This window comes from Solea senegalensis, linkage group LG14, assembly GCF_019176455.1.
Source record: "Solea senegalensis isolate Sse05_10M linkage group LG14, IFAPA_SoseM_1, whole genome shotgun sequence".
Classification (NCBI taxonomy): Eukaryota; Metazoa; Chordata; class Actinopteri; order Pleuronectiformes; family Soleidae; genus Solea; species Solea senegalensis.
In genome coordinates this window covers 7,741,276-7,766,016 of record NC_058034.1, presented here as the reverse complement: position 1 = coordinate 7,766,016, position 24,741 = coordinate 7,741,276, and the positions used below count along the sequence as shown (strand labels likewise).

General features: G+C 42.2%; 1 protein-coding gene across 2 annotated transcripts in view; it reads left to right on the top strand.

Moving 5' to 3' along the window:
• Positions 1-24,741, top strand: part of LOC122780890 (zinc finger protein GLIS3) — a 70,912-nt gene that overhangs the window by 40,877 nt on the left and 5,294 nt on the right. For both annotated transcript variants that reach the window (XM_044044269.1, XM_044044268.1), the window contains exons 5-8: positions 11,470-11,631; positions 13,734-13,844; positions 15,673-15,814; positions 18,972-19,146. In XM_044044269.1, coding sequence (XP_043900204.1) covers positions 11,470-11,631; positions 13,734-13,844; positions 15,673-15,814; positions 18,972-19,146 — 590 coding nt within the window. The remainder of the gene's footprint in view (positions 1-11,469; positions 11,632-13,733; positions 13,845-15,672; positions 15,815-18,971; positions 19,147-24,741) is intronic.

Genomic DNA, 24,741 nt, shown 5'->3' with positions numbered 1-24,741 from the left:
GTTACTTACCTAAATGTTTACTATTTAAAATGATCTAAATGCATTTGCATGGTATGCATGTGAACCCCCAAATGTATTTGTCACTTCCTTCTTCTCAGTCTGTATCTTATAAACCAGCATGTCCAATTGTAGGTTTATCGACAAAACACTACCTTCAGTGTATTGCACAACAGAAATAGATGGACTGCACTCACCGCATGTCAAGTATTAAATGTTTGGAGCAAATGTTTTCTCCTTGCAGTCATGCACACCTTGTGCTTTTTCCATTTCCAAGCACTAGCCTGGCATTACCGGACCATTTCACTTTGGTAAATAAACATGAGCTCAATGATTGCTCTGGATTTCAAGTTTTTAATTTCTTGCATCAGGTGTTCTTACGTAGGACGGGCCACCCATATCCACACGTTTTCTCAGTAATGTTTGCTCGTTAACTTTCAGAGACATGTATTATCTGCATCCACTGAAGAACATAGAAGAAGCTTTCACACTGTTTCACACACATATCATCCACTGAAGGTAGAGAAAGGTTAACCAGCTACAGCCACCTTTCTTAACCAGGTATCAAAGCATGTGGGATTTACTGCATGTGATGCACTTTAATTACATTTGTCTGGAATGCAATATTTTGAGTTCCCCCCCCCCATTTCCTTAACATTTAATCACACTCTGATATTGGAAACCTGAAGACACAGGGGTTGTGCCTGGTTACACATTGCATGGAGATTGTGTCATAATTGTGTCCAATCCAAAGCCTTAATCAGTTTAACCCCTCTGCTGAGCCAGATCAGTTTACTAATACATGGGAGAGATGAAGGTGGGGCGTGTGTGTGTGTGCGTGTTCGGAGGTGGGACCTGAACCTGTTTAAACACATTTCTGGACAAAGTAGGCCAACTAAATCCAATACTTTGTTAGTGCACTATAGTGATGCCTTTCGTTTCGTGTACCACCATGTATCATATGTGTTGTTGAGGCACAGATACACAGATACTTATGCCAGTGCTCGTTCGTGCATGGTGCTTTTACGAGCCAGGAACCTCTCTGCTCTCTGAGTCTCCGCTCCTTGCCCCCTCACATTCACACAGCGGCCTCGCTTTGTTTCAACACACAGTTTGTGCCACAGCAGCCAGTCAACGAATACACTCACTCAGACTGACTGTCTGCAGATCAGAGATCAGTGTCTTAATTAACGCATCCCGATGTTTGTTTTTTGTGCTTCTGGACACATCGACCAGTGACCACTTTTGTATCACCCACCCGTAGACTGTGCACAAAAATGAACATAGCCGTCCAGTTGCAGAGCAAACTGCCATTGTGAAGCGGTTGAGAGTCGCAATTTGATCATGTCCCTGTTGAATGGTAAAGCTATCAGTCACATGGGGTCCACTCATATGTGCCATGCTTTATTGCCAATGTTGCGCTAAATTAGAGCATGATTTAAAAATGTATATCGTGTTGTACTGTACAATAGCTGGAACTATCAATGCACACCATTCATTTGGAAGGAAAAATGGTTTCTGACGGTTGCCCCCTGGTGGATTATTGCTACTTCCTACGTCCATTTTTGTGTAGACTGTACGCATCCACCAAACAAACGACAAGGACATTTAAACACCAGGAGCTCTTCTCTCTCAGAGAGCACGTCTCATCTCCCCGGCGTGACTGCACTGCACGCACTCTTCCAGAACCAGACTAGACTTGCAACTAATACACACAAGAGAGCCGAGTCGCTACCGCGCAGAATAAACACGGCGAGAAGTATGGATAAATGATGTCGCGAAAGACGTGTTTACATTTACGGTGTCAAGTTTAAATGATGCCCTGCAGAGTTCTGTGGTCGGCGTGGCAGGTCTAATTTGAATGTTTGAGAAAAGTAATGAAGGACGAAAGAAATGGAGCCAGGCGGGCAATTCACGTGTACTGATGTCATCCAAAAGAAAAAAAATAAGAAACACTTTTGTTCATCACACAGTATTGTGCATGACAAGTGATGTGGTATGCACAAAATGTGGACCTGAGAGCATTCTTTAAGCATTTGCAAGGCCAATGCAAACGTCTGTGGAGAGGGAGCTATCCAAGCTGAGGCTTGTGTGTGTGTGTGTGTGTGTGTGTGTGTGTTTACTCACAGACTCTTAGTTTGTTTTCAAATGCTCAAAAGTCAAGCAAGAGTGAAGCGAGCTCCCAGTGGAAGGATCCATGTAGAGTTTTGAGGCATGGATTGCGGTGTCAAATGGCACGTAACTTTAATATATCACAGCAGCGTCACCTCGCCAAGAAACCACATGGACTGTAGTGATTGCTAATGAGAGTGAGGTAGGGAATTAGAGACGGAAAGAGCGTGTGTTCCATCCTCTCTGTGAAACACACAATGATTTTATGAGCCTGATATTTCACCTGGGTTTCACCTCTCTCAACGAGTTTTACACCCCAATAATCTCTAACTATCTGCAGAAGGAAGACCTGGTGCTTTTTGATCATTTCTTAACACATCTGTTTCACATATGACGCGTTCATCTTTGGAATTAGTTTGACGCAGACACAAAAGGGTTTTTTCGTGAGGTTTTGAGAACCAGAATAGTTTAGGTGTGAATTAAGAGGCCTCTCATGTCAAAGCAACACCTTTGCCATAGTAAAAACATCACTCATTCGTACTGTGTCGTTTGCTCAGGATGCATTCTTGTCGGGAGCAGAGCAAATAAATCCAAGTGTCACCAGTGTTCCAGGTTCTGTAAGAAATAAGGCCAAGAAATTTGGATTAGGTCATGCCTGATTTAAAGTGCAGCTAGGAAATAAATACTGTATATGGGAAAAATGTTGTAAAGCGATGTGCCTGGCAAAATGTATGAGGTCAGCGAGTGTCAGGTCCGGACTCATATTACAGCTAACATAAACATATGTCAGATGAGAACACTTGAAGGAAATATTCCATAAATATGAAAATGTTTACCAAAGCAACTCCTGGAACAACAGGATTTCTGCCAGTGGCGGGTTACTCGATTCCATCTTAATTGCTCAGGAATGGGGAGTGGTTTAACACTCAAATAGATGTTTTCCTACCAGACAGTGGGCACAGACCTGTCGGTGTGGACTAAGTGAACGATATGCTGGAATGTTGTGAATTGATTTACTGAAATGTGAAGGACTGGTGATGTGTCTGCTGAGAGGGCTGATCAAATCTCGGGGCACCAGGACATCTCAGTGGGAGCACATTTCAGGGGTAGCTGGGTTTTTTTGGGTTTTTTTTTTACCCAGAAGGCTTTGCGGTCTGGTCCCCCTCTAGAGGGTTGCATAAACGCACTCCTTCTCTTCGCCCTGGTGAATTCTTGGGCTGGTGTTGATCACGGTGCCATGTTGACCTATTGTTTAATTTTGCTGGCATGTTTTCTGTCTGAATACTATAGTTGTTCTGGCACAGAGGTATTTGCCTTGGCAGCTCACAAGGCTTCTGCAATGTTTATTTGTTGTCACATCAGAGTTATGGAGTTGCCGTCGAACGCTACAGTAGGCGTATGCCTTTACACAGCTGTGTCAACTTTTGACTTTTGTGGAGAACAGATGGTTTGCCAAAAAGGGAGAGGGGCTTTTATTTATTTACCTAACAAGTCTGTACGTACAAGCCAGAAACACTGACTTCAACCATGGTGTCATTGTGCACCGTATCAAGTTGTCACCAGAATTTAAGCCAGTGGTCGTAGTTTAAAAATAAAACTCCACCAGAATTATGGCAGCAACTGGAAATATTGAAATAAAGTCAGATATTCAACGTACAAGAGGCACAACGAATGAGGTACGAATACATGTGTGAAAGTGTGGTAGCTTCCAGCAAACTCTGGTTTTCTAAATTCACACTTTGGTTTGCTGGTGTTTTTTTCCCCCTTTCTTTCTTTCATTCATGTGCACACATTTTAACGTCTTCACAAAAAATGAAGCTATAAAAATGTATTTTATTTTAAAATGTATTTTTAAACCAACATCCTATTCATACACAACAAATATTAATGGGTTTTTAAAAGTTTTTGTCATGACAGACCTTCATTTTAGGGTCTAAAATTATTTATTTTCAATGTACTTCATGCAAACCGAGCTATTTTTGGATTGATTATTGCAGCCTGGTATGTTTCTTTTATTTTTTTTTTTATTTTTCAATCCTTTTCATACATATCAAATATTAAGAGGCATCTTACCAGACATTTGGCACTTTCTCAGTTACCACACGGAAATATAATCACAAGACTTGTTGCATTTTGAAGCAGCAGTGTGCCACTCTGCAGTTTAATGTCTATTTCTCCACAGATAGACAAGGCACATTAAAGTAAAGACACAATATAGACTTGTCAGCATGTAAAGATGCCCAGTTCAGCTTTAAGGGTTTCAGACTCCATGCACAAGTAGAAACAGATGTGGACAATCAAGTCAAATAAAAGCTTGAAATACAAAACTTAGAAATTCTACACAGACTCAATGGAGAGGTCACATAGGACAGAGACAATGATGGATGATGGTGATGATCCAAAGAAAACCTCCGAGTTTGGGCCAATCATCACATTCATCCAGCGTTTGTCCGACAATCTAATAATAAAAACAATTAAGTAGATCAGTTAAATATAATGTTATAGTCAGTGCTGGCTGTTGCTAAACATTCATCGCTCACCCACCACTACCGACAATAAAAAAACGGAGTATGGGAGCAGAACACGCTGTTCTGCTCCTCTGCTGCTCTGAAGGCAAGAGGAGCTCATTGTCAGAAGTGTGGGTTGAAAGAGAGAAGAGAGAGAGAGACGGGCCGAGAATGCGAGAGCGAGAACGGAGTCAGGTGTGATTGAAAGGTGCTGGACAGATTGAAGCCCGCTTGTCAGAGGACGCCGTAGCTCGTGGGCCCATCGAGCGGGATCCTGTATTGACTGCCAGTAACATCAGTCCAGGCGCCGACTCAGAGCACAGATCATGTTTAGGATTTTCATTGTGTAACCCACAGTCTGTCTTTTTCATGGTGGGTTTGGATTTCGTGAATTGGTTTATAATTAATGGCTCAGTGGTTATGTGGCACTGGACGGTTTGTATTGCACTCTAATTAGCCATTATAAATGGTGAGGATCGCGAGTGAGAATAAACACTGTCATGAGACAAAGTGGGATGGCTCTTATAGAGGCCGTCCACTGAGTGTGAGGTCATAGCATCGTGTCTGCTGACGACCTAACCCAGTAAATGTCCGAGACCTATTTGTTCCATTCAGGCACGCTCATATTTCACCCAACGAGGCTAAATAATCATTTCTGATATGGATGCGAAACAAAACACAATCTAGTGGTTTCCATCAGCTCAGCCTGTCTCAAAGGAAGCTGAATGGCTAACCTCTGTTTAAAACAGTTGTGTCAAGTATGTGTGCATGAAAATGATTTGACACCCTGAGCTTTTGCCCAGAAGGAAAATTTAACAGGCGAGGGACAACAGAGGAATTAGGTCGGTTGTCAGTTTGGTTCTCTGCTAACGCTGCATGATAAGAGACAACATCTCCTTTTCCCTGTCAGTCTACTTCATCTTTCTGAGAGTGGGACAATGTTTCCCCCTTCTTTCTTTTCTTTTTTACCTCCGCCTGGTGAACTGGTAAACCCCAGCAGGCCACCTGGTTCAGGAGGAAATCACGTCTTAGCTCTCTAATCTGATGCAGGTCTGCAGAGCTGGTAGACATTTGAATGAAGGCCTCTGAATCACAGCAGGTTAAGTGCTTCCATGAAGTCGTGGCGTGTTGTTATGAGGCCAGGCTCGCAGTGTTGCCAGGCCTCCGCCACAGGAGCAGGGTTCAGATCCTTCACTGCACTTCCTCCTCAATCTTCGGCAAACAGTCTGCGAGAGGAACAAAACAGCTGGACCGGCTCATTATGTGCGCAGCCTCATTTAGTCATCATAGGAAAGCTTCCTGTTGTGCCATCCACATTACTTTTTTTTAAATCTGGCCCCCAAACTATTTGGGCATGAGTGCAAAATGGCTGTTAAGAACAATTTCTTCAGTCATTTACATGACTACTTCCTCCCACCAATTTATCGGCTGAGCTCTCACTCCGCTCGCCTGTTCAGACGCATCTGGACAACACTCCCTTGCGTTTAGTCATTTGCAGTGTGTCGTCATACTCGCTATTCATACGTCCCATGAATGTGGAAAAGCAAAGCGGACGGGGGAGGAGAAGAGAAGAGATGTGTCAAGATGTGTGTGAATTAATTTCTGTCCTGAAAAGCAAAATGAAAACCCCCATCGCCATGTTTGACTCAAATTAAAGCCCTATTCGCAACAGATGAGGCTGGCTGCTAAAAGGGTCCCGCTTCTCTGTGGAAATGATATGTGTAAACTATGTAATGAAAATGTTTTAGCCAAGCTGTGTTTAATTTTGTATCCTGACGAAGCGCATGAGAAACCTGCCTCTCCTTAGCTGTCTCGTTGAATCATATGGATATAATTTCATCCATTTACGTTTTTCTGCTCTTTGCTGTGGTTGCCACAGGGCATTTGGAAGCAGGCAGATTAAATGCACATGTTGCTCCCATCCACCGCCGCAGCACTCTCCTCCACGGCCTCCCCACCGAACAGATCCTGAAGTGTTGGTGGTTTTCCTCGTTGGACGGGGCAGAGAAAGACACCTTGTGATAAACCAACTCATTCCAGCAACAGCTTTTTTTCTTTTTTTTTTCTTCATACTCACAAAGTTATACAGGCTGCTTTTGAGCATTTGGTACTTTGTAACATGTTTTATTTGGCAGTGTCTTCTTTTGCCACCAAAACTCTTTGCCCTTCATGGTGTCTGTCAGGCTGGGCAGTAAAGGCGCCGAGATGTATGAGGTAAAACCAATCATAGTGGAAAACCTGTGGAGGCTTTCTTTTTATTTTATAGGTGGTCCTATGAACATGACTAATAGTGTATGTTATGCTATTTAGCGGCTGAACAGTTGAAACCATTTTCCCCTTCATTATTTAGAGGCCTGATCTACAATTACTGCCCCGGGTCAGTGCTGAAGGAGGTATCGAAGGATTCCCTGGCATTTGAAGAGACAATAAAATGCTCATCAGTCATGAGTAGGGCTCGTAACTAAATTGCAGTTTAATTCTAAAAATATGTAACACATACATATGTTGCAATTAGGGCTGAAACAATTCATCGATTAGTAAATTAACTATTTGGATAATTGATTAATCAGTTTTGAGTGATTGTCAAATTTTTCATTTTCTGATTTCTTTGCTCCGTATAACAAAGGAATCATTCAAAACGGAATCATTACAGGATAGAGGCAAGTTCATGTTTTTACAGTGTTGAACTAAGTGAATAGTGATACTAGTAATACTGAAACTTGACTTATATTAAATTACATATTTGGTGGAAAAATTCAGAATAAACCATGAGAGAAAACCCTGGAATATAATTTGCTTTGTAGGTGACATCGTAGACTCTAAGAAACACAGCACAAGTGAGTCATGTCAAACTTATTTCTTATCTTCCATCTCTCGCCATTCATTAAAGCCTTTAATCAGATTTCTATCCCAAATGTCAACAGCCACATTTACCCTCAGACCCCATAACTGCTGGTTTGTTTGCATCATCTCCTGCTCCTGCAGTTTACTAATGAGCCTCCGCCTGTGAGAGGAGGTGCACACTGCTGCCTTTTAGCCGCGACACTGTTTGGCCTTTTCCCTGCCAGTCAGGAGTCATTTCCCATGAAGGTCTCAAGCTGGACCGCACCTCCACCAGTTTGCATGCTGGGCCTATAACCTGTCTGTTGTGATCAGCTGCCCGTCCACCCTTTCAATCCACTCTCGCCCCTTTCAGCCATGTCAAGACCCCGCTGTCATCCCCAATGTTTACTGAACCACTGAGCCCCCACCACCACCACCACACACACACACACACACACACACACACGCACACACACCAGTCCAGTCAGTGAAACGGTGTCATACGCGGCTCAATTCCTTCACATTGCTGGTGATCTGTCGGTTTACCTAAGAGGGAGGTTTACAGAGAGGAGGGAAACTAAATATGTTTAAAGCAATTAATGTGATTAGTGCCTTCTAAACTGTTTTCATAGATAATATCAAAGGTAAAAAAAAATATCAATCCTGTGTCAGAAGAGACGCCTCAGTCACCACTTCAGTCTGTGTGTTCATTACTTTCTAAACTGTTTATGTGTAAGGCAGCTCTGTGTTGACCACATAGTAGACGTACTGACATGTGCTCTTTTGACTTGTTTATTTTTTGACTGTGCTTAGTTATTGATTTCACAATCGATTTATGATGCACACATCAAGTCCGACTTAAATATTCCAAATGGAATCACTTGAAATAATTGCGTAATTATCTTTCCCCAGCGTATCACTTTCATGCCGGGTCTCAGAGGTGGCGTTGCCTCTCGGTTTCCGCTCAAACAGGAAAACCTCATACTCGCAGAGTAATAACATGCTCTACGCGATTAACACAGTCCCTTCCACGGGCCCCTAACTATAATTTAGCCTCAAAATCATACAGAAGCAGCAAACAAAGCGATGAAAGAGTGACTCTTCTGTATGTATATGTAAAATGCGTGCGTTTGGCACGTCTGTAATAGTGCCGTGTTTGTTTTCGGAGCAGTATTATGGCGGCGTGGACGTTCCTCCGCACCGAGATTTTTATTAGGCTGCCTCTTTTCATTCATGTGAAGCATTTGACTGGCACGACTCAAGAATAATATGTTTCTGCTGTGCAATGCTGTGCGACATGCACGCGGAAAAACATTTTTCTATGCTTGCGTGCAGGAGCTTGGGTGGTATGTGTGTCTGTCTAGTGTTAAAGAAACGTGGCTAATATTTTTCCCTCATACTTCATTCCAGGCCGTCCTACTGCACGTTTGTCTGTCGTCATTTTATGTACAGTATACGTTGCACAAGAAAACTGGGGCACATGCATTGCCTCTTTTTTTTTACAGTGCACATTACCTTGAAACAACAGTAAAAGTAATATTGGCCATCTCTATTATTAAATATTTAATTGATTAAACTCAGGTTAAGAAGGATGGTTACGGTTAAAATTTAAAGGGGCTGGGGGGGTGGGGCAGAGGATAGTTAATTATTATTAGGGATTGATTTAAGGAGGTTTTAAATTATAATCTTGGGGAGTTTATTTGTAAAAAATTTATATAATGGATACATGTTAAAAGGCTGAATATTCCAGCCAACGGTTAAGCTTAACTACCGTCATTTTGTGCACATACAAGAAAAAAGAAGAAGGAAACTCTGGACGGTGCTGCTAACGCAAGGCCACCCAGATATTTGTCAATCTAATTCAATACAAATTTTTGTTGTTTTATTTAAAAATAATAGAGTGCTTTGGTAGAAAAGGCATGTTTATGTTTCTCAAACTCTTATGTTGGCAGAAGTACCTGCTTGAAGGAAATGATAAAATGTTGTTGATAAAGGTAATGGATAAATCTGTGTCTTACGTTTTGATACCGCGTTACTGTTCAGCAAAAATCAAGTTTTGGATTCCACTCATTGGCCCGAAGCTCATTTCAACTCCACTTGTGTTGCATAGCTATACGCGAGCAGATTACGACTCTATTACTGATCCACATGGACACATACACACACCCACAGATCAGCCTGGTCACCTAACACAACTCTACCATGACAGGCTTAGGTTTCGCCAATATTAAATGGAGGCTCGGTGAATAGAAGGCCCTGCCTGTGTCGTGTGAGTGAATGAAGGAGGCCAGGGATGAGCATTGAGCCCAGATGAAGCTGAAGGCCCATTAGAAGAATGGTGTCACTCTCTCCTTCGTCGTAACCCGACCTGCCGTTTGCAGGCTTCACTAAAGGTCAGGGTACAATGAACAGTAAAGACAGAGGAGAGTCAGCAAACAGAGTTTACAGCTGGCTATAACTGCACCCTTTTTTTTAATCGTCATGTCTTGCAGGCTTCACGTGGCTCAATGATTTAACCTCATCTTTATGATTATGACATAGTTTGAATAAAAGCTGCCATTTAAAAATGATTCTGCTGCAGGAATAACAGGGAGCACAGGACGGGAGTTGCACTTTTGTCCTTTAACATGGTTCATGGACAACATGTTATAGCTATATTTTAACTGAGTGAGTAGTAGATGCTGCCAGTATTGATATAGGAAGCATAAGTGGACATTGCTTCATGTGTATTGACATTAATATCAAAACTAAACTCTGGAGTTTTTATTCCACTGCACTCTATTCATTCATTATGTCCAACTAAAACAACAAACAACAGAATCACTCATTTTATTACATATATACTGTTTGTCAGCACTAATATCTAGATATGTAGACATGCTCAGGACGACCTGCTGAACTCTGTGGGACATCCACGCACAATCTATCAGGTTTTACAGAGAACGGTTGGAAAAAGAGAAAGTAACAAGTGAGCAGCGGTTCTGTGCATCAAATTAATGCCAGAGGTCAGAGGAGAATGGCCAGACTGATCCAAGATGACAGACAGGCAGCAGTTACTCAAATATCCACCTGATACAATCAAGGTATAAAAGGATAATCTCTGAACACACAGCATATCAAACACTGTCACACTTTATTAGGTTTCTGTGTACGTAACAAAGTGTCCAGTGAGTGTACAGCAGAAATGTAAATGCGACTTTTATGTCCTAGTTTAATTTTCGGACATCTGGTTTATTTATTTGTGTATTATATTATTCATAAGCCTGACATGAACAGTTGCCCCCTCCTGCTCCTATCATATACCCTGTGACAGTTAAAGTGCGGCTGAATACTTATAGGTAAACACTGACTTGTGCCTCCCACTCTAAAGTGACTCTTTACACAGCAGTCCCTGTAGGGGCCTTGACATCCCGCAGTCATCCATGTTTTCTGCTTAAGAGCAGGAGTGGACACACGAGAAGCCTTATAAATCATTTACATGTTAACAAATCTGTGGTGTTCATTGGCTGAGTGGTTGGATCAAATGGGCCAAGCCGGGTCGGGCATGTGCTTGTTTACATCCACTGTCACCTGTCAGTCTAATGTACAATACGCGGCAGAACACTTATCTCAATGCTATGCATTACAGTCCATTCACGGCCGCAGTGCGGCACACTCCAGTTTCTCTCTTGAGTTTTGCGGCAGGTGTACGGTCACCGCGCACACCGCCGACTCTCAGATGAACATGATTCTGAACAAAGGTCCTTGGATTGCCCGCGTAATTTAAGAGCTGTGGAAAAAAACAAATGCTCTTGATTAAACCACCCATGTTCTTAAGCATCTCTCACTTTTCCATGGCTGCGGAATATGTGGCGTAGAGTGAACTCCACCAGCTGTGTGAGCGATCAAGAGACCAAGGGAAAGAGAGGGGCACGCACACACACACACACATGTGTATACAGAGCCTGCCTTGTTTGCCAGCTTCACACTGATTGATGTCTCTTTTTCTGTGTGTGTGTGTGTGTGTGTGTGTGTCTTCCCTCCTCCACAGTTTGAGGGCTGTAACAAAGCGTTTTCACGTCTGGAGAACCTAAAGATCCACCTGAGGAGTCACACAGGAGAGAAACCGTACCTGTGCCAGCATCCCGGCTGCCAGAAAGCTTTCAGCAACTCCAGCGACCGCGCAAAGCATCAGCGCACTCACCTGGACACGGTCAGAAACAGAGTCTCTGCTCTTTCTCACCCCCCCAATATTTCACTGTAGATTAAGGTCTAACATGTCTCAGGCCAACAGTTAAAATAGTGTGGGTGGTCTGAGTGTTGCAGGGTAAATGTCTGCATGGAATTATGGACTATAAATGTTTGTGTATGTCAAACACAGGCTGTATTTTATATCAAACCTTTTCAGGGATTCAATTTAAATGGTTATTTTTAATGAATAAATGCTGAATAACTGGCATGTGTGGGTATATATTCCTGAATAAATCTACGCTTCAGGTTTCCTACATCTTTACAGTGTAAAATGTGATTTTTTTTTGTTAGTCAGAGACATTCTCACTCTCTCAGCTCTGGCAGTGACATTCCACAGATTACTAAATGATCAGTTCCATTAGGCTGAGGCACAGTCAGACAGAGCTGTGCCTGTTTTTCAGACCTGTGAAGCTGAAAGGAAAGGTCGAGTCATACATCACTGCCACTCGTCACGTCCCTGTCACCAAACCAACACCTCATGTTATGCTTAAAAGACAAAAAAAATGTATCGAATACCAGCTTTAAAATACCAATTAGATAGTCTCGTCAATCAATTTCATATTTGTATTAGTAGTGTTATTATATATTTTTTTTTATCAAAAACAGATTTACAGAGGAAAGTCAAAAATGTGTATCTCTGACACAATGAAACTACATACAGACCATACCACAACTCTGAATATTCATTATTAAAAATAATTAAAAATTACAAAATGAGTTGACATTGCAGCACACAAGTAGTGTAACAGTCACAAATGATAATTTTTACATGTAAAAAAAGAGAAAAAAGTAAATATTTTTAGCAGTATTTCCACAATATCAACACAGCCGGGATATTTCCCCCTGTGTTCCAGTGCTGGCCTGTTACCGGTGCGTTTTGGTCCGAGGACCAGTAAATCACTCAGAGTATTTATCTAAGCACAAATTTGAATGCAGGCTTGTGTTTTTCTGTCAGTTAGGGATTTTCTTCCACCTCCCACTCTCCCCACAGTAGGACAAATGATACAGCTAATCTGGGACCTCGATGCTTATGGCTTCACATTAACACCCTGCTAAGGCCGTCACTGTGCCTGCCCAGCTGCCTGGCCTGCCAGAAACACTTAGGGAGAAAATCATTTTCTAGCTTTAATGATATTTATCCAACACAGAAGTTGTGCTTGATTTTTTTTTTTTTTAACTGAGGGTTCAGTGCCGTATTGGGTGCCTTGCTTGGCAAAACAAACACAGCGGAGATGAGTGGCACCGTAAGCACCCTGGAATAACAATGGCTTATTTACAGAGAAGGCTGAGGTACGGAGGCAGAGCTAATAAAGACGTGTATCCCGTTACACTTTAATGGGCAGCTTATATTCCCGAGGATGAAAAAAAAGAAATTGCTGTGAGGGGGGAAAGAAAAAAAAATCCCTCAATCAGCGAGCTACATGCTTTATTTGCTTGGTTAATGAGAGGAATGTGAAATGATGAAGAAACTTCACGACAGTCCAGTCATTCTACACATGTTAGTCCAGTTATACTAATCGACCTACATCTCCCTCTTTATGACCAGTCTGTATATCAACATTCACTGACGTACGTATGGCTGCTGCTATAGCCAGCGTTACAGGGCTATATTTATGTCCCATGCAAAAAGTGCAGAAAGTATAACACAAGAAAACATGTCACAGGAAATACTTAAATATCGAGTAAGCTTGACTAATCAGCATCTTGAAGTAAGTAAGCGTTAGGAGAGTGGGGAGAGGAGAAACTAGACCAACCAGCTTTTAAATCACCTCCGTTCTGTCATTTTTAGAAATCTGGTGTTAAAATATCTCACAACTGATTGTCTGTCTCTTCTTTCTGCTCTTCCTCTTCTGTCTTACTTCAAATAATGTGTTTTCCCAGCTGAAAGGTAGGACTTTACCTTCAAACTCATTTCAAACTCACTGTATTGCTGTGATTTGGCTCCTTATTGCTTTCCTTCTTTTTTCTTTTTTTGCTTTTTGCTAGTGGTCTTTCAACAAAGATAATACACACGTAGTTCACTCTTCGCGCGCGTGATTTGAAATATTTTCTCCCCTCTCGTAGAAACCGTACGCGTGTCAGATTCCCGGCTGCACCAAGCGCTACACAGACCCCAGCTCCCTACGCAAACACGTCAAGATCCACTCGGCCAAAGAGCAACAGGTGCGTAGAAAGGTAAGAGGTTTGTACAGAAGAGTGAGGTTCAAAGCTGCACGCCCAGTAGTCTGGTCCTCATGAGGCAGAACCTAACTGCTGAGGAACTGGTTAAGGTTAAAGTTAAGGTGCTTAGCCTAACCGTCTCCATTCCGTCATGACGTTCATGACCTGGGTATCTTTATGAGGTTTAGGTTTAGAGTTAGGGTTAGGTTTAGACATTGTTATGGTCAAGGTTAGGGTAAGGGGCCAGGGGACGCTGTTCAAACATGTGTGTGCATGTGTGTGGTGTCCTCCTGGGAGAACCATGTGAGAGTAGTGTGCTGTGAAGAATTCATCGGTTGTAACTGTGGCTCTTGTTTTGCTCAGAATGACACTGCGAACAGTTTCGCTTGCAAAGTGGAGTGAGAGCATTTGTTTGACATTTGTCCATAACATCTGGCCACTGGGGTATTCCACACTACAGCTTATTAACAATGCTACAAGCACACATGTGTTTCCCTTTTACGATGCTAAGCAAAAGAACACATCATGCAGCCTGCCACTATCCAGCTCCTTCCACAACAATGAGCCCATTCTCTGTTATTTACTCACTTCCAGTCAGGGAAAGAATGGGCTTTTGACCATGAACATGATGAAATGTGGTCAGACCTGATCTATTGTGGGGAAATGATTCTCAAAGACAACCCTCTGGTCCACCCCGGGCCTCCCAACCCGTAAATTAAACCAACTACATAGATCTGTGGATAACACAGATCAAAATGGGGCAGATTAAGTAAAGTGTTCTGTTTATAAAAGCTGCAGCTCCACCACATTGACTTGAATAAGGTCATACTGGAAGTTCAGCAAAAAAAAAAAAAGATGCACAGTAGCTCTAGAGCATGGTATTCTGTTGCAGCTGTGTTTTAGACTGCAAAGACAAAGCTAAACTGTACATACTGTGTGCCAAACACGTCTTAAAAATGATTATTATTAACTCCCAGTGGGCTTCATTTTAATTTGCATGTATTTGCTTTAATTCAACACAATTCAAAGTAAGGCAAAAACAGCATATAACTACAAGGTACAAGTGTTAAGTAGCTATCTAAACCAGGTGACAATTCATAATACCAGGTTGCTAATGTACATTATTTGACCCATGTAGACTGAAGGGTTTTATTTGACACCATCAGCTTTAAATGACTTCCTTTCTCTTCACGTCAGGTTATTAGCTTTAGTTCTGCCCTCAGTCTGGTTTTTGCTCCTCAGTATTTTTAAAGGTGAATCTCCTGAGGAAAGAACAAGCTATGGTTGTTTGTACAGTCCTGGTGTGTACCTCGGCAACTGTAAACGTTTTATTACAGCGAAATGCACTGATGTTTACACCAGAGCTCAGCTGTTCCACTGATCCATAAGACAGATGTCGCATTTCATCCACTGACATGAGTTTCCTTAGGTTTGGATTTCTTCTGCGTGGCGTGTTACAGACGCTGAAGCTTAAATGTGTCTTCACTTGCCTCCATTACTGTTGGCAGTGAGAGAAACAGAAGCGATCTCACGTTGGCTCCGATTCAGTGCGAGCAACCCCTTACCCAGAATGTCTAAGGCCAACGGATGACTCAACGCGGAGCGTATGATCTGGTCCCCTGACTGTCATTGTACTCTCATTTGCCGAGTAACTGCTTCAAATTAAAATGGAGATCACGTTATTGCAAGAAGAGAAAACACTCATAAGAACCACACCCCACATAGCATCCAAGGCCGCGTAATCCCGTGGACCATATGGCGTTCTCCGCGAATGACTCATCGCAATTTCTTGCGAAAACTCTAATCTTGTGTTTTGCTTTGTTTTTATCTTTGTGATCGATAGCTTCGGCCCTGCCCTCACTTGGAGCAGGATGTCCTGAGCGACTGTTTGTCCATGCAGCACCGTCAAAGCTCCGCCTCCTCGCAGCAGCTGTACAACGGCAAAGACGGTCGTTCTCCTGGACTGGGTCAAGACATCTTCACAGGTGCACACAGGGAGCCACTCTTGTCATACAACACTCGAAGTAATCCAACACCTCTGCCTGCAACAAAACACAGGTTTCAAGTCTCTCACTTAGTCAATAAAGCTTCTACATGGAAAGTAATGGAAAGAGGCCTGGGATATAATTTAATTACTGGATGTATTCAACAGACAAAACTATTTTGACAATATATCTTAATCTTTCGACGGTTGTCCTGAATGGAACATGTCATATGACACTAGTAGTAGCACTATCGTCCATGGCTGAGCAAATAAAAACATGAGTGCAAGTGACTGGCTGTAGCTCAAATATATTGATGGCCAGGGAATATTTGTTCCAAAACAGAAGAATAGGCCAGCAAATGAGGTCTGACCGCCAGGAATCCTGACACCTGGCAAAGCAATCATCGAGTCGTTGTGATAATCAACAGCCATGTGAACATTCCTGCAGATGTATTATGGTAATTTCGTGTTTTCCGGCAGTAAAAGGCATACTTGCCAAATATAAACTAATGACACCGCTGTGATTTATCTTTAACTAAGTATACACATTTTATAAAAACCTTTTATTTGTACGTCTGCACTTGGTTATTTTAGCTTAAGTGTTGCAGCCTTGTTTGTTTGGTTTGTATTTCATAATCATGTCACGTTAACTTGTCATCTTCTTGTCATGCAAAGGCTGTAAAAGCCATTAGCAACAGCTACAAACATAAACTTTTATTCTTCACATGTGGCTTTTATGCTTCCAGTTTTCTAATTGATGAATTTGACCATCACCAAAAATCAACACCGCACTGGATTGGGAAGAAAAGAGAAATAAATAGATTTTAACAGTCTTAAAGACAAGAGTGATGTCCCGCAGCGTCCTCAGTTTATGGACACATCTGTCCTTGTTTTCTTCCTGTACCCGGTCCAGGCTCCCCATTGCTCTGTGTTATTGTTGCTGGAACTCTGTGCACCGCTGACAACTGTGAATGCTCAAGTTGTCTTTGAATGTTGAACTGGGCCTCTGAGTCTTGGCTTTTTACTCTCAGCCTCCCTCTGTTTCTGAGTGGATGTTACTTGTGCTCTTGTCTTAAAGTACTTAAATCCCTAAAGGCACTCACTCACGAGCCTGATGCCAAAGTGTTCAAGGATGCAGAGTTATTCAAGGCCAGCAGCGATGTCGCAGGTTGGCATTCAGGATCCCCATTTCCATGAATTTCACTTTGTCCCAGGGCCAATAAGATGCATTGAAGAGGTGGAGCAAATTGGGCAGCCATCTCATCATTAACACTTGTGGAGCAGAAAATGACTCATGCTTCCAGTCAGAGCTCAACTTGTTTTCCTGTTTGCTGCTTATAAGTCTGCTCTTATTCACATGGCTGCAGCGAGACTTACGAGAAGCCCCTCTCTGTTTTATAGAACATAATTAGAGTGTTCCTTGATTATCCAGAGGAAGTGCCCAGAGTTTTAATGCAGAGGTTTACATGCTCCTTCTGCTATGGCGAGAGGTTGAGCTGATATACACCTCTCCACCTCCACCTCACTTATTTATTATTGTTATTTCCCGAACTCGATCGGACGTCGCCGCACAAAATCTTCAGAGCATAATCCTCCCCTGCCTCTTAACCAGTGCCATCAGCTCATCTCTGACACTCTGAACTCAACGCAATCACAGCAATTATTTGTCGACTGTTTTGCTGCTCTGGTAGCAGATGTTGAGGCTAAAGGGGAAAACATTTAAGGTCTCTGACTGATGATTTGAGGGTAATGAATCAAGCTTGTAACCATTTCAGAGCACTGTCAGATCTGGACTTGGCATGCTTCCACCGGAGAACAGCTGGGCCTGGAAACGGCAAAAACCAGGAGCACCGATCTTTGTGCTTCTTTCATCTCGTCCTGTCTTCTCCTCTTGTTGCTGGTTGACTGCACCACTCAGTCAGTGCACAGCGCTTCTTGAGGACGCTGGGAAAGAAATCAGAAATCAGGCGATAAAACAAAGCAGATGAAATTAGAGAATATATTTACAGTGTTAGGAGAATGAAGGGACGTCAACTTTAGTTTTTCTTGGTTGCTACAATGTCTAGTTCTTGAGTGAATTAGTCTCTCCCTATGGAGCACCATTTTTTTAAATAGTGATGGAATGTAACTAACCACTGGAAAATTGTAAGACTTCAAGCACTACAGCACGTTCATGAAAAGAAACGTTTTAGTACAGCAAAAATGACATTCTCTCACTCAAACATCTGAAATGTGAAGATTTACTGCTTCTTCCTGTGTTGTATTGTTGGAAAATGAATGCATATGGTTTTAATGTTGTCGGTTACTGTTAGTTTGGACAAAACAAGAAATTTTTAAGACGTCACTTTGGGCTTTGGGAGCTTTGGGATGTGCATATTTCATTAAAAATGTAAAAAAAAATAAAATAAAAGCAAATAAAGCATGGATCAATAATGATGATCATTAGTTGCAGCCTTAGCTGCCCAGGGCATGGTGGATAAGAAAAATAGATCAGTGTTTAATCATAGTTTGCAGCTTGAAACAGTAGAAAAAGTTGGCAACATGCTGCCAGTGTCAGTAGAAAGTAACGGCCCCCCACAGATGACTGCATCAACAAAATATTAATCCAATGCAGTTTCTCAAAACGAGGTAATTGAATAGTGAAAGGCATATTGTACATTAAAGTCGAGTCAATAAAATGATCGCATTGAAAATCATCCTGACAACAGTGCATTGTACATGCTGAAATGCTTTGCATACACTCAAGCCTCACAGTTAAATAGAAGCCTGCATGTACTCACATAACAAAAACCATGACATGCAAACACACACAACAGAGGCTATCCACTAACCTCATTCCCCCCTTTTTAAATGCCCTACTATTCAAAGTCGCTGTTTGAACACATGTAACATTTCTGTTTATTATTGTGTAATAAGAACAAACAGCTTAAAGGACAAACAAGGCCAAACCCTGTGGCTGCACAAACAATGTACCCTAAATTACAGACAGTGCAAACACAGAACGTTTTATTTTACGGCGCTCACTGATTGGATGAAGGTTGTCAAAACAAAATCTTGTTGCCATGAAAAAGCTTTTGATTTCCTCAAAGGAAAGACGGAGCATTGGGCTCTGGGGTTTATTTGGCACATTTACTGAATTAGCTTTGTTTGTCTTTCAGGCCTGTACACTGGCTCCAGCACCCCCCATCACAGCACGTCAGTGGAGCTCCTTTCCCCTAACCCCAACCCTGTGTCCACCACTGACCTGCCCTCCAGACACCACCGACTCGACCGTGACCACAGCAGCCCTCATCATCTGTCCCCGCTGACTGCTATGGACGGCACAAGAGACAGGTATGTCCTTTGGGAGGGATCTATCTATCTAGCTATACATTTATCTATCTATCTATCTATCTATCTATCTATCTAATCTATACATCTATACATCCATCCCTTCATCCATCCTCACAGTGGGTCCCCAGCACAAACATTTAGCCTCTGCTATCATTATGATCACATTTTCCGCCATTGTTGATAGACATAGACACTAATAGATAGCTAGATGTAGATGGTTTGGATCTATATGGATATATTTCAAGCCATTGTTTTTCACCAATCATCTATTCTACCGCAGGGTGAACCCACTTAGCTCATGTTGGGTTAAGCCTCTCGGTCATGCTGACAAACCCATTTGGCTGTTTTACTGGAAACAACCTCAACCCCTAAGATGTGCCTCAGGGGAAGAGGGGCTGTGCTGGTCACCACAGGGTCAACGTGACACATGACCAGCCACATTTCTGGCTCAGGGATCAGTGTTCATAAGGTCCCTCATCTCCGCTGGATACAACAGCATCAGCAGAATGACCACACTGCTTGGCTGGACGTGATTCACACTTTTAACGAGAGCAAACCGCTGGAGCAGTGTGATAGTATCATCCTCTGGTGTTTGTGTTATGAGCTGTTTAATCCGCCAAGGACAAGAATTAACAGATTATCTCCCAAAAGAGAGGAGAAGAAAAAACTCTGATGTGCAGATGTACTGTAGGTACTGCGGTTGTATCATACTGCATTGGATACATGATTTTTGGATCAACTGTCGTGCATTATACAATCCCAAAAGATGAAGAATCTTCAAGATAATTGTGCAATTCAATTAGAACATATGGAGATACTTTTAAAGAGAAAGTCATAAAAGTGAGGATGATTTCCTAAGTTGCTTTGTATGTGGCAAGGAAGAAAATGGTTTGAATATTGTCTATAACAAGAGCACATTTATCTCCTTTACTGAATTTCCACATAGATCCCTCTTACTTTAGATACTGACAGCTTTCACGCGTGTGTAAAAACAAATCAGCAGCTCATAGAGGTGCCTTGCTTGGGGACACTTCAGCAGGGATGGCCGTGTGCGTGAGAGGCGCAGAATGTTTCCTATTAGCACCAATGATTTCCCCAGAGAGCCAGCAGAGCCCGAGTGTCGTCAGGAGGCACAGTGTGTACTGTACTAAACAACGTGCCGAAAACCGGGGAGGTAGTGAGCGAAAACAGTCTTTTAGAGTTTAATAACATTGAGAAAGAGTGGATGGACTTGAGCATCATAAACTGTGTGTTACAAATGTGATCATGTTACATAAACATGCTTTCCTTTAGCGCTGTGGTCTGCTCTTTGGGTGTCTGCGTGTGTATATACACTTCTATGGGAGTATATACAGCAAAGGCGTATGACACGATGAGATTGGATGGCTTCCGCACATGCATTTGTGTCTCTGTGTGTGGGAGCGTGTGTGAGTGAGAGGAGTTTACATACAGTAATCCAGGAAACACACATGATTGCATGTGATGTGAGGGCGTGAGGCACAGCAGACCGCTCGACTTCCAGCACAAACAGTGCGCCGGGCCGACGCAGTTCAGCCCGTGTGCATGTAAACGTCCGAGCACCGCGCGGAGACGTCAGGTCGAGGTGATGTGTTGTTTCAAGCCTTGAAAGCAGCAGAACACTGTTGAAATGACTTTGTGCTTTCATTGCCTCACAATTACCTGCCCAGTGAAAGAAATGGAAAGTGAAAAGACCCTGAGTAGAGGCATGCTGTAACAGCACTCACATAGGCATGAGGACAGTGGATGTGAGATGTGGGTCGGTGCAACACAGTGACAACCCCGTCTTTTCCTGACATATGTAACCTAAGTGCCCATGATGCAAAGTAAATATTCTACCTTGTCGCTGTATATTTCTCTGCATCCCCTCCTTAAGCTCACTCATATTTGTGAGAACGCTGAGATCCAATATGCAATATCTGAGCGGTTGTTGAACCACTTGTCAAAGTTGAAAACCTGATTGTGGCAGCTAGATTATTATTATGTTTTATTCTCTCCTCGACAGAAGCCTTTATAACCAGATTTCTTAATGTTAACATGGAAAGCATCTTCACCTGGACTCTTTGACGTACTTTCCGCTAGTACCAATTCCAATCCAATTTATTTATGAAGCACATTTAAAAAACATGTGAGTAGACGCGACGTGTCACCCAAAAAGTGCAGAAACAAAAGAGATTTAGTATCAAGCAATTCATCTAGCTGTGTCTATTGTATCGTTGAAGAGGAACTCATAACTTGTAATCACCACATACTATACACATCTTTCAGAAAACAGGTTGTGAATTTGAAAGTTCCAATATGCTCATGAAGACACAAGGGCTGGCATTTCCTGCAGGGGCTCGATAACAACACACACAGAAGGAACGTGGTTCCACTTTCGTCTTTGGACATTTGTATTCTACTATTAATCTATTTTTTTTACACAGTTAATATGTTGTTTGTTTTATAATATGTTTTTTTAAGCCCTTTCTAAATTTACGGATTTCATCAAACCAAGCACTTTGATCCAAAAGTGCTCATGACTGAGCGTGCACACATGCTGTAGTGTTCTTTCTGTTCATCGCACCATATGGCCGGAGTGGGGCGAGTTGTCAAAAAGCCAGTTGTGGCAGGACCTACAACCAGCTGGGCATAAAACGTCTACTTACATTTGCCCGATGATGGAGCATTTGATTAACATGTTTAAGGCCTTGAGTATACAGGCTGCTGCCAAAGTCAATATCAGTGCCGCACTTGTTTTTCCCAAATGGTTTAGCAGGACATTAAACATTTTGACAAAATTATCAAACTAACCTTCCTCTAGTGTGGCAGCTTCTGACCTCATAGCTAAATGTGTTTACTCTGGCTCAAATTGGCCATTTGGACATATTTCTTTGTAAAAAGCTATGTCATTTTTCTAAAGTTGATATTAAAATATACCAGGTGAAATGCGTATAATTGGCGTGGCACATGTGAGAGTGTATGTACAGAGACAGTTGTTCAACTATGGTGGCCTGTGTTCACGAGAGCAAGGACTGGTGAATGTTGTCATTCTGTGCTTCTGCCATATGTGGTTATATAATTGCAGAAGGGAGTCTCGACTGCTTTTACCCAAGTATTGATATTAGAGGCCCTCTGCAAATATTATTTACTGAGTTGGTTTGATGCCTTGGCAATGATTGACATGGGCTAATTCAATTGGAGTGGCAGCATAGATGGCATAGATATTAAGAGCCCTCTGCCCTGAAGGGGGACGTTCACGACTTGTAACTCTATACTGTCCCTCTTCGAGCCATTATCATTCTCCAGTGATCCAGAAAACGAGCGTCAATCTTACAAAGGGCGTCACTCAGGGCAACATGTGGGCAGTCGCTAATTTTGTGGTTCTCGGTTAACAAGGTATAGTCTTTAATTAACCCATCTCATAAACATTTAATTAAAAAAATCTGATTATCTAAAGTCAAAATTCCTCCAAGAAGGATGGTGATTATGGATTGATTAATTGTGTCTGAGTTATCTTTCTGGGACACAGAGAACACAGGGGCCCCAGTAAATCCTGAGCCCCAGCTGTGCTCTTTACATCGAGTCCTGCGGGCCTGGCTTAGCTTTAGCTTAGCTTTAGCAGGATGCTGTAGTCTGTCTCTCAAACAGAGACTTTGCTTGCTAACCAGATCCAGAAGCGTTCCCACCGATCAGGGCCAACGCAGCCCCCGTCATCCATCAGCAGGGCTTAATGGTTGGCTACAGAGGAGGGAGATGAGAGGGCAGGCAGAGGGTGTTTGTGGAGAATGTGGGGTCTGCAGAGGACAAGACCTGATCCCTGCTCCCTGGTGGGACAGTTTGCAGGTGGAGGAAGACAAATGAGGAGCAGAGCAGGACTCTTCATGAATCTTCAGGTTACTTTCCATGGCGTCATGCCTCCACAGAGTCAGCCAAGACTGCAACAATAATGTGAACAATAGTTGTTCTCCAGTAATGATGACGTCCCGACCCACATACTTCGGTACACGTCCTTTTATCTGGACTTCTGAGGCTTCAGGGCAGCACCCAGGAACGTAACCTCTTTTTAGTGGATTTTAGTAAAGACCATCATTGCTGCACCAACTCAGATTCTAAGAATGACATCAGCTTTCTCAAAAAAAATCCACTCTATGCAAAGTAGTTGAGTCAGCGTCCACTGGAGTGAGCAAAGGGTGAGGTCTCCCAGACTCTGCCCTTAACGAGAGACCTCACATTAGCATCTCTTTCCAACACGTTCCTCATACAGATTAGATTTAGATAGATAGTTTACATACCATGTTTTGTTCTCTCTCTAACCTTTTGAACTTCTCCGTGTTTATGAAATGTATTCCATCAGCCTGATAAGCCTCTGCTCAAAATCCCCACTATCTCTACCTTCAGGAATCAACAGGTCAATGGTCAAACGGCTCTCACTGCAGTGGGACAGAGGTGGGTGGGCTAGCTGGAAAAACCAAGAGAACGCAGGATGGTCAGTGAAGATGTATCTGAGGAGAGATTAATGTGGCATATGAAAGATTCCCCTCCTACCTCAACAAGCTTGAGTAGCTAGCAAGCTAGAGACTAGTGAGACCAGGGCCGGGGGCAGCTGGCAGTGATTAGCTTATGATTCACTTTAGCTGCACAGAGAGGCAGCTCGTAAAAATATGAACAGTATAACTGTTTCCCAGGTTTGTGCTGACAGCAGCTCCTGGGGGAATGGTGCTCTCTGCAGGAACACATGGCCATGTACTGGGCCCGTGCCAACCTGTGGATTAGCCACGGTCACTAGCGGCTAGCTTCTTCAGCACTGAACCGACACATGGTGTCGCACAAGCTTCTTCAGCTATATTTGGACAGACGTGGAGGTCAAGTGTAGTCCATATACAGTTAGGTTTTTAAATGTGATACCTTAATGAACACTTTCACATTGACAAGATGGAACTCAGAGTAAAAACATCTTAGCTTATTAGCAAATTAGCTTAAAGTCATATCACAGTATTCCATCATAATAACGCAATAACGATATATCTAAGTGAAACTGTTTATTATGATATGGAACGATACACAGTTCTCAATTAAAAAAAACAAAATCTTGATTCAAATTGAAATAAAAAATTAAATAATACATGGACAGTAATAAAAACACTAAACATGCTCATATAATTTTAAGTTAAACAATTGAACATTGGGCCAAAACATATGTATCTCCATCAGGCAAAGTATCTTCAAACATCTTCAGTCAGAAACAAAACCCACATTTGCTGCCTTGAGCTAACAATAATGGGGATGTTGTCTTTAATCACCAGCTTGTTATGGAGACAAATGCCTGTGAGAGACGTATTCGTACTGTCAATATTTATTGTGCATCATTTAAATTTTAAGAATTACTGCTTCTTCTTTGAGCCTAACATATGCAAGTAGTTGTTTTACAGACATATTATTCTCCAAACCTGGCTGTCCATAATAGCAGTGCTTTTATTTTTATTGTTCAAACCAAACATTTAGTTTTAGTTAACTGTCAATTCTAGCAACATAATCTATTTGAATAAGTTCTCTTGAAATTAAATTTAAATGTTTTTGTGAAAATAAGCAAATATT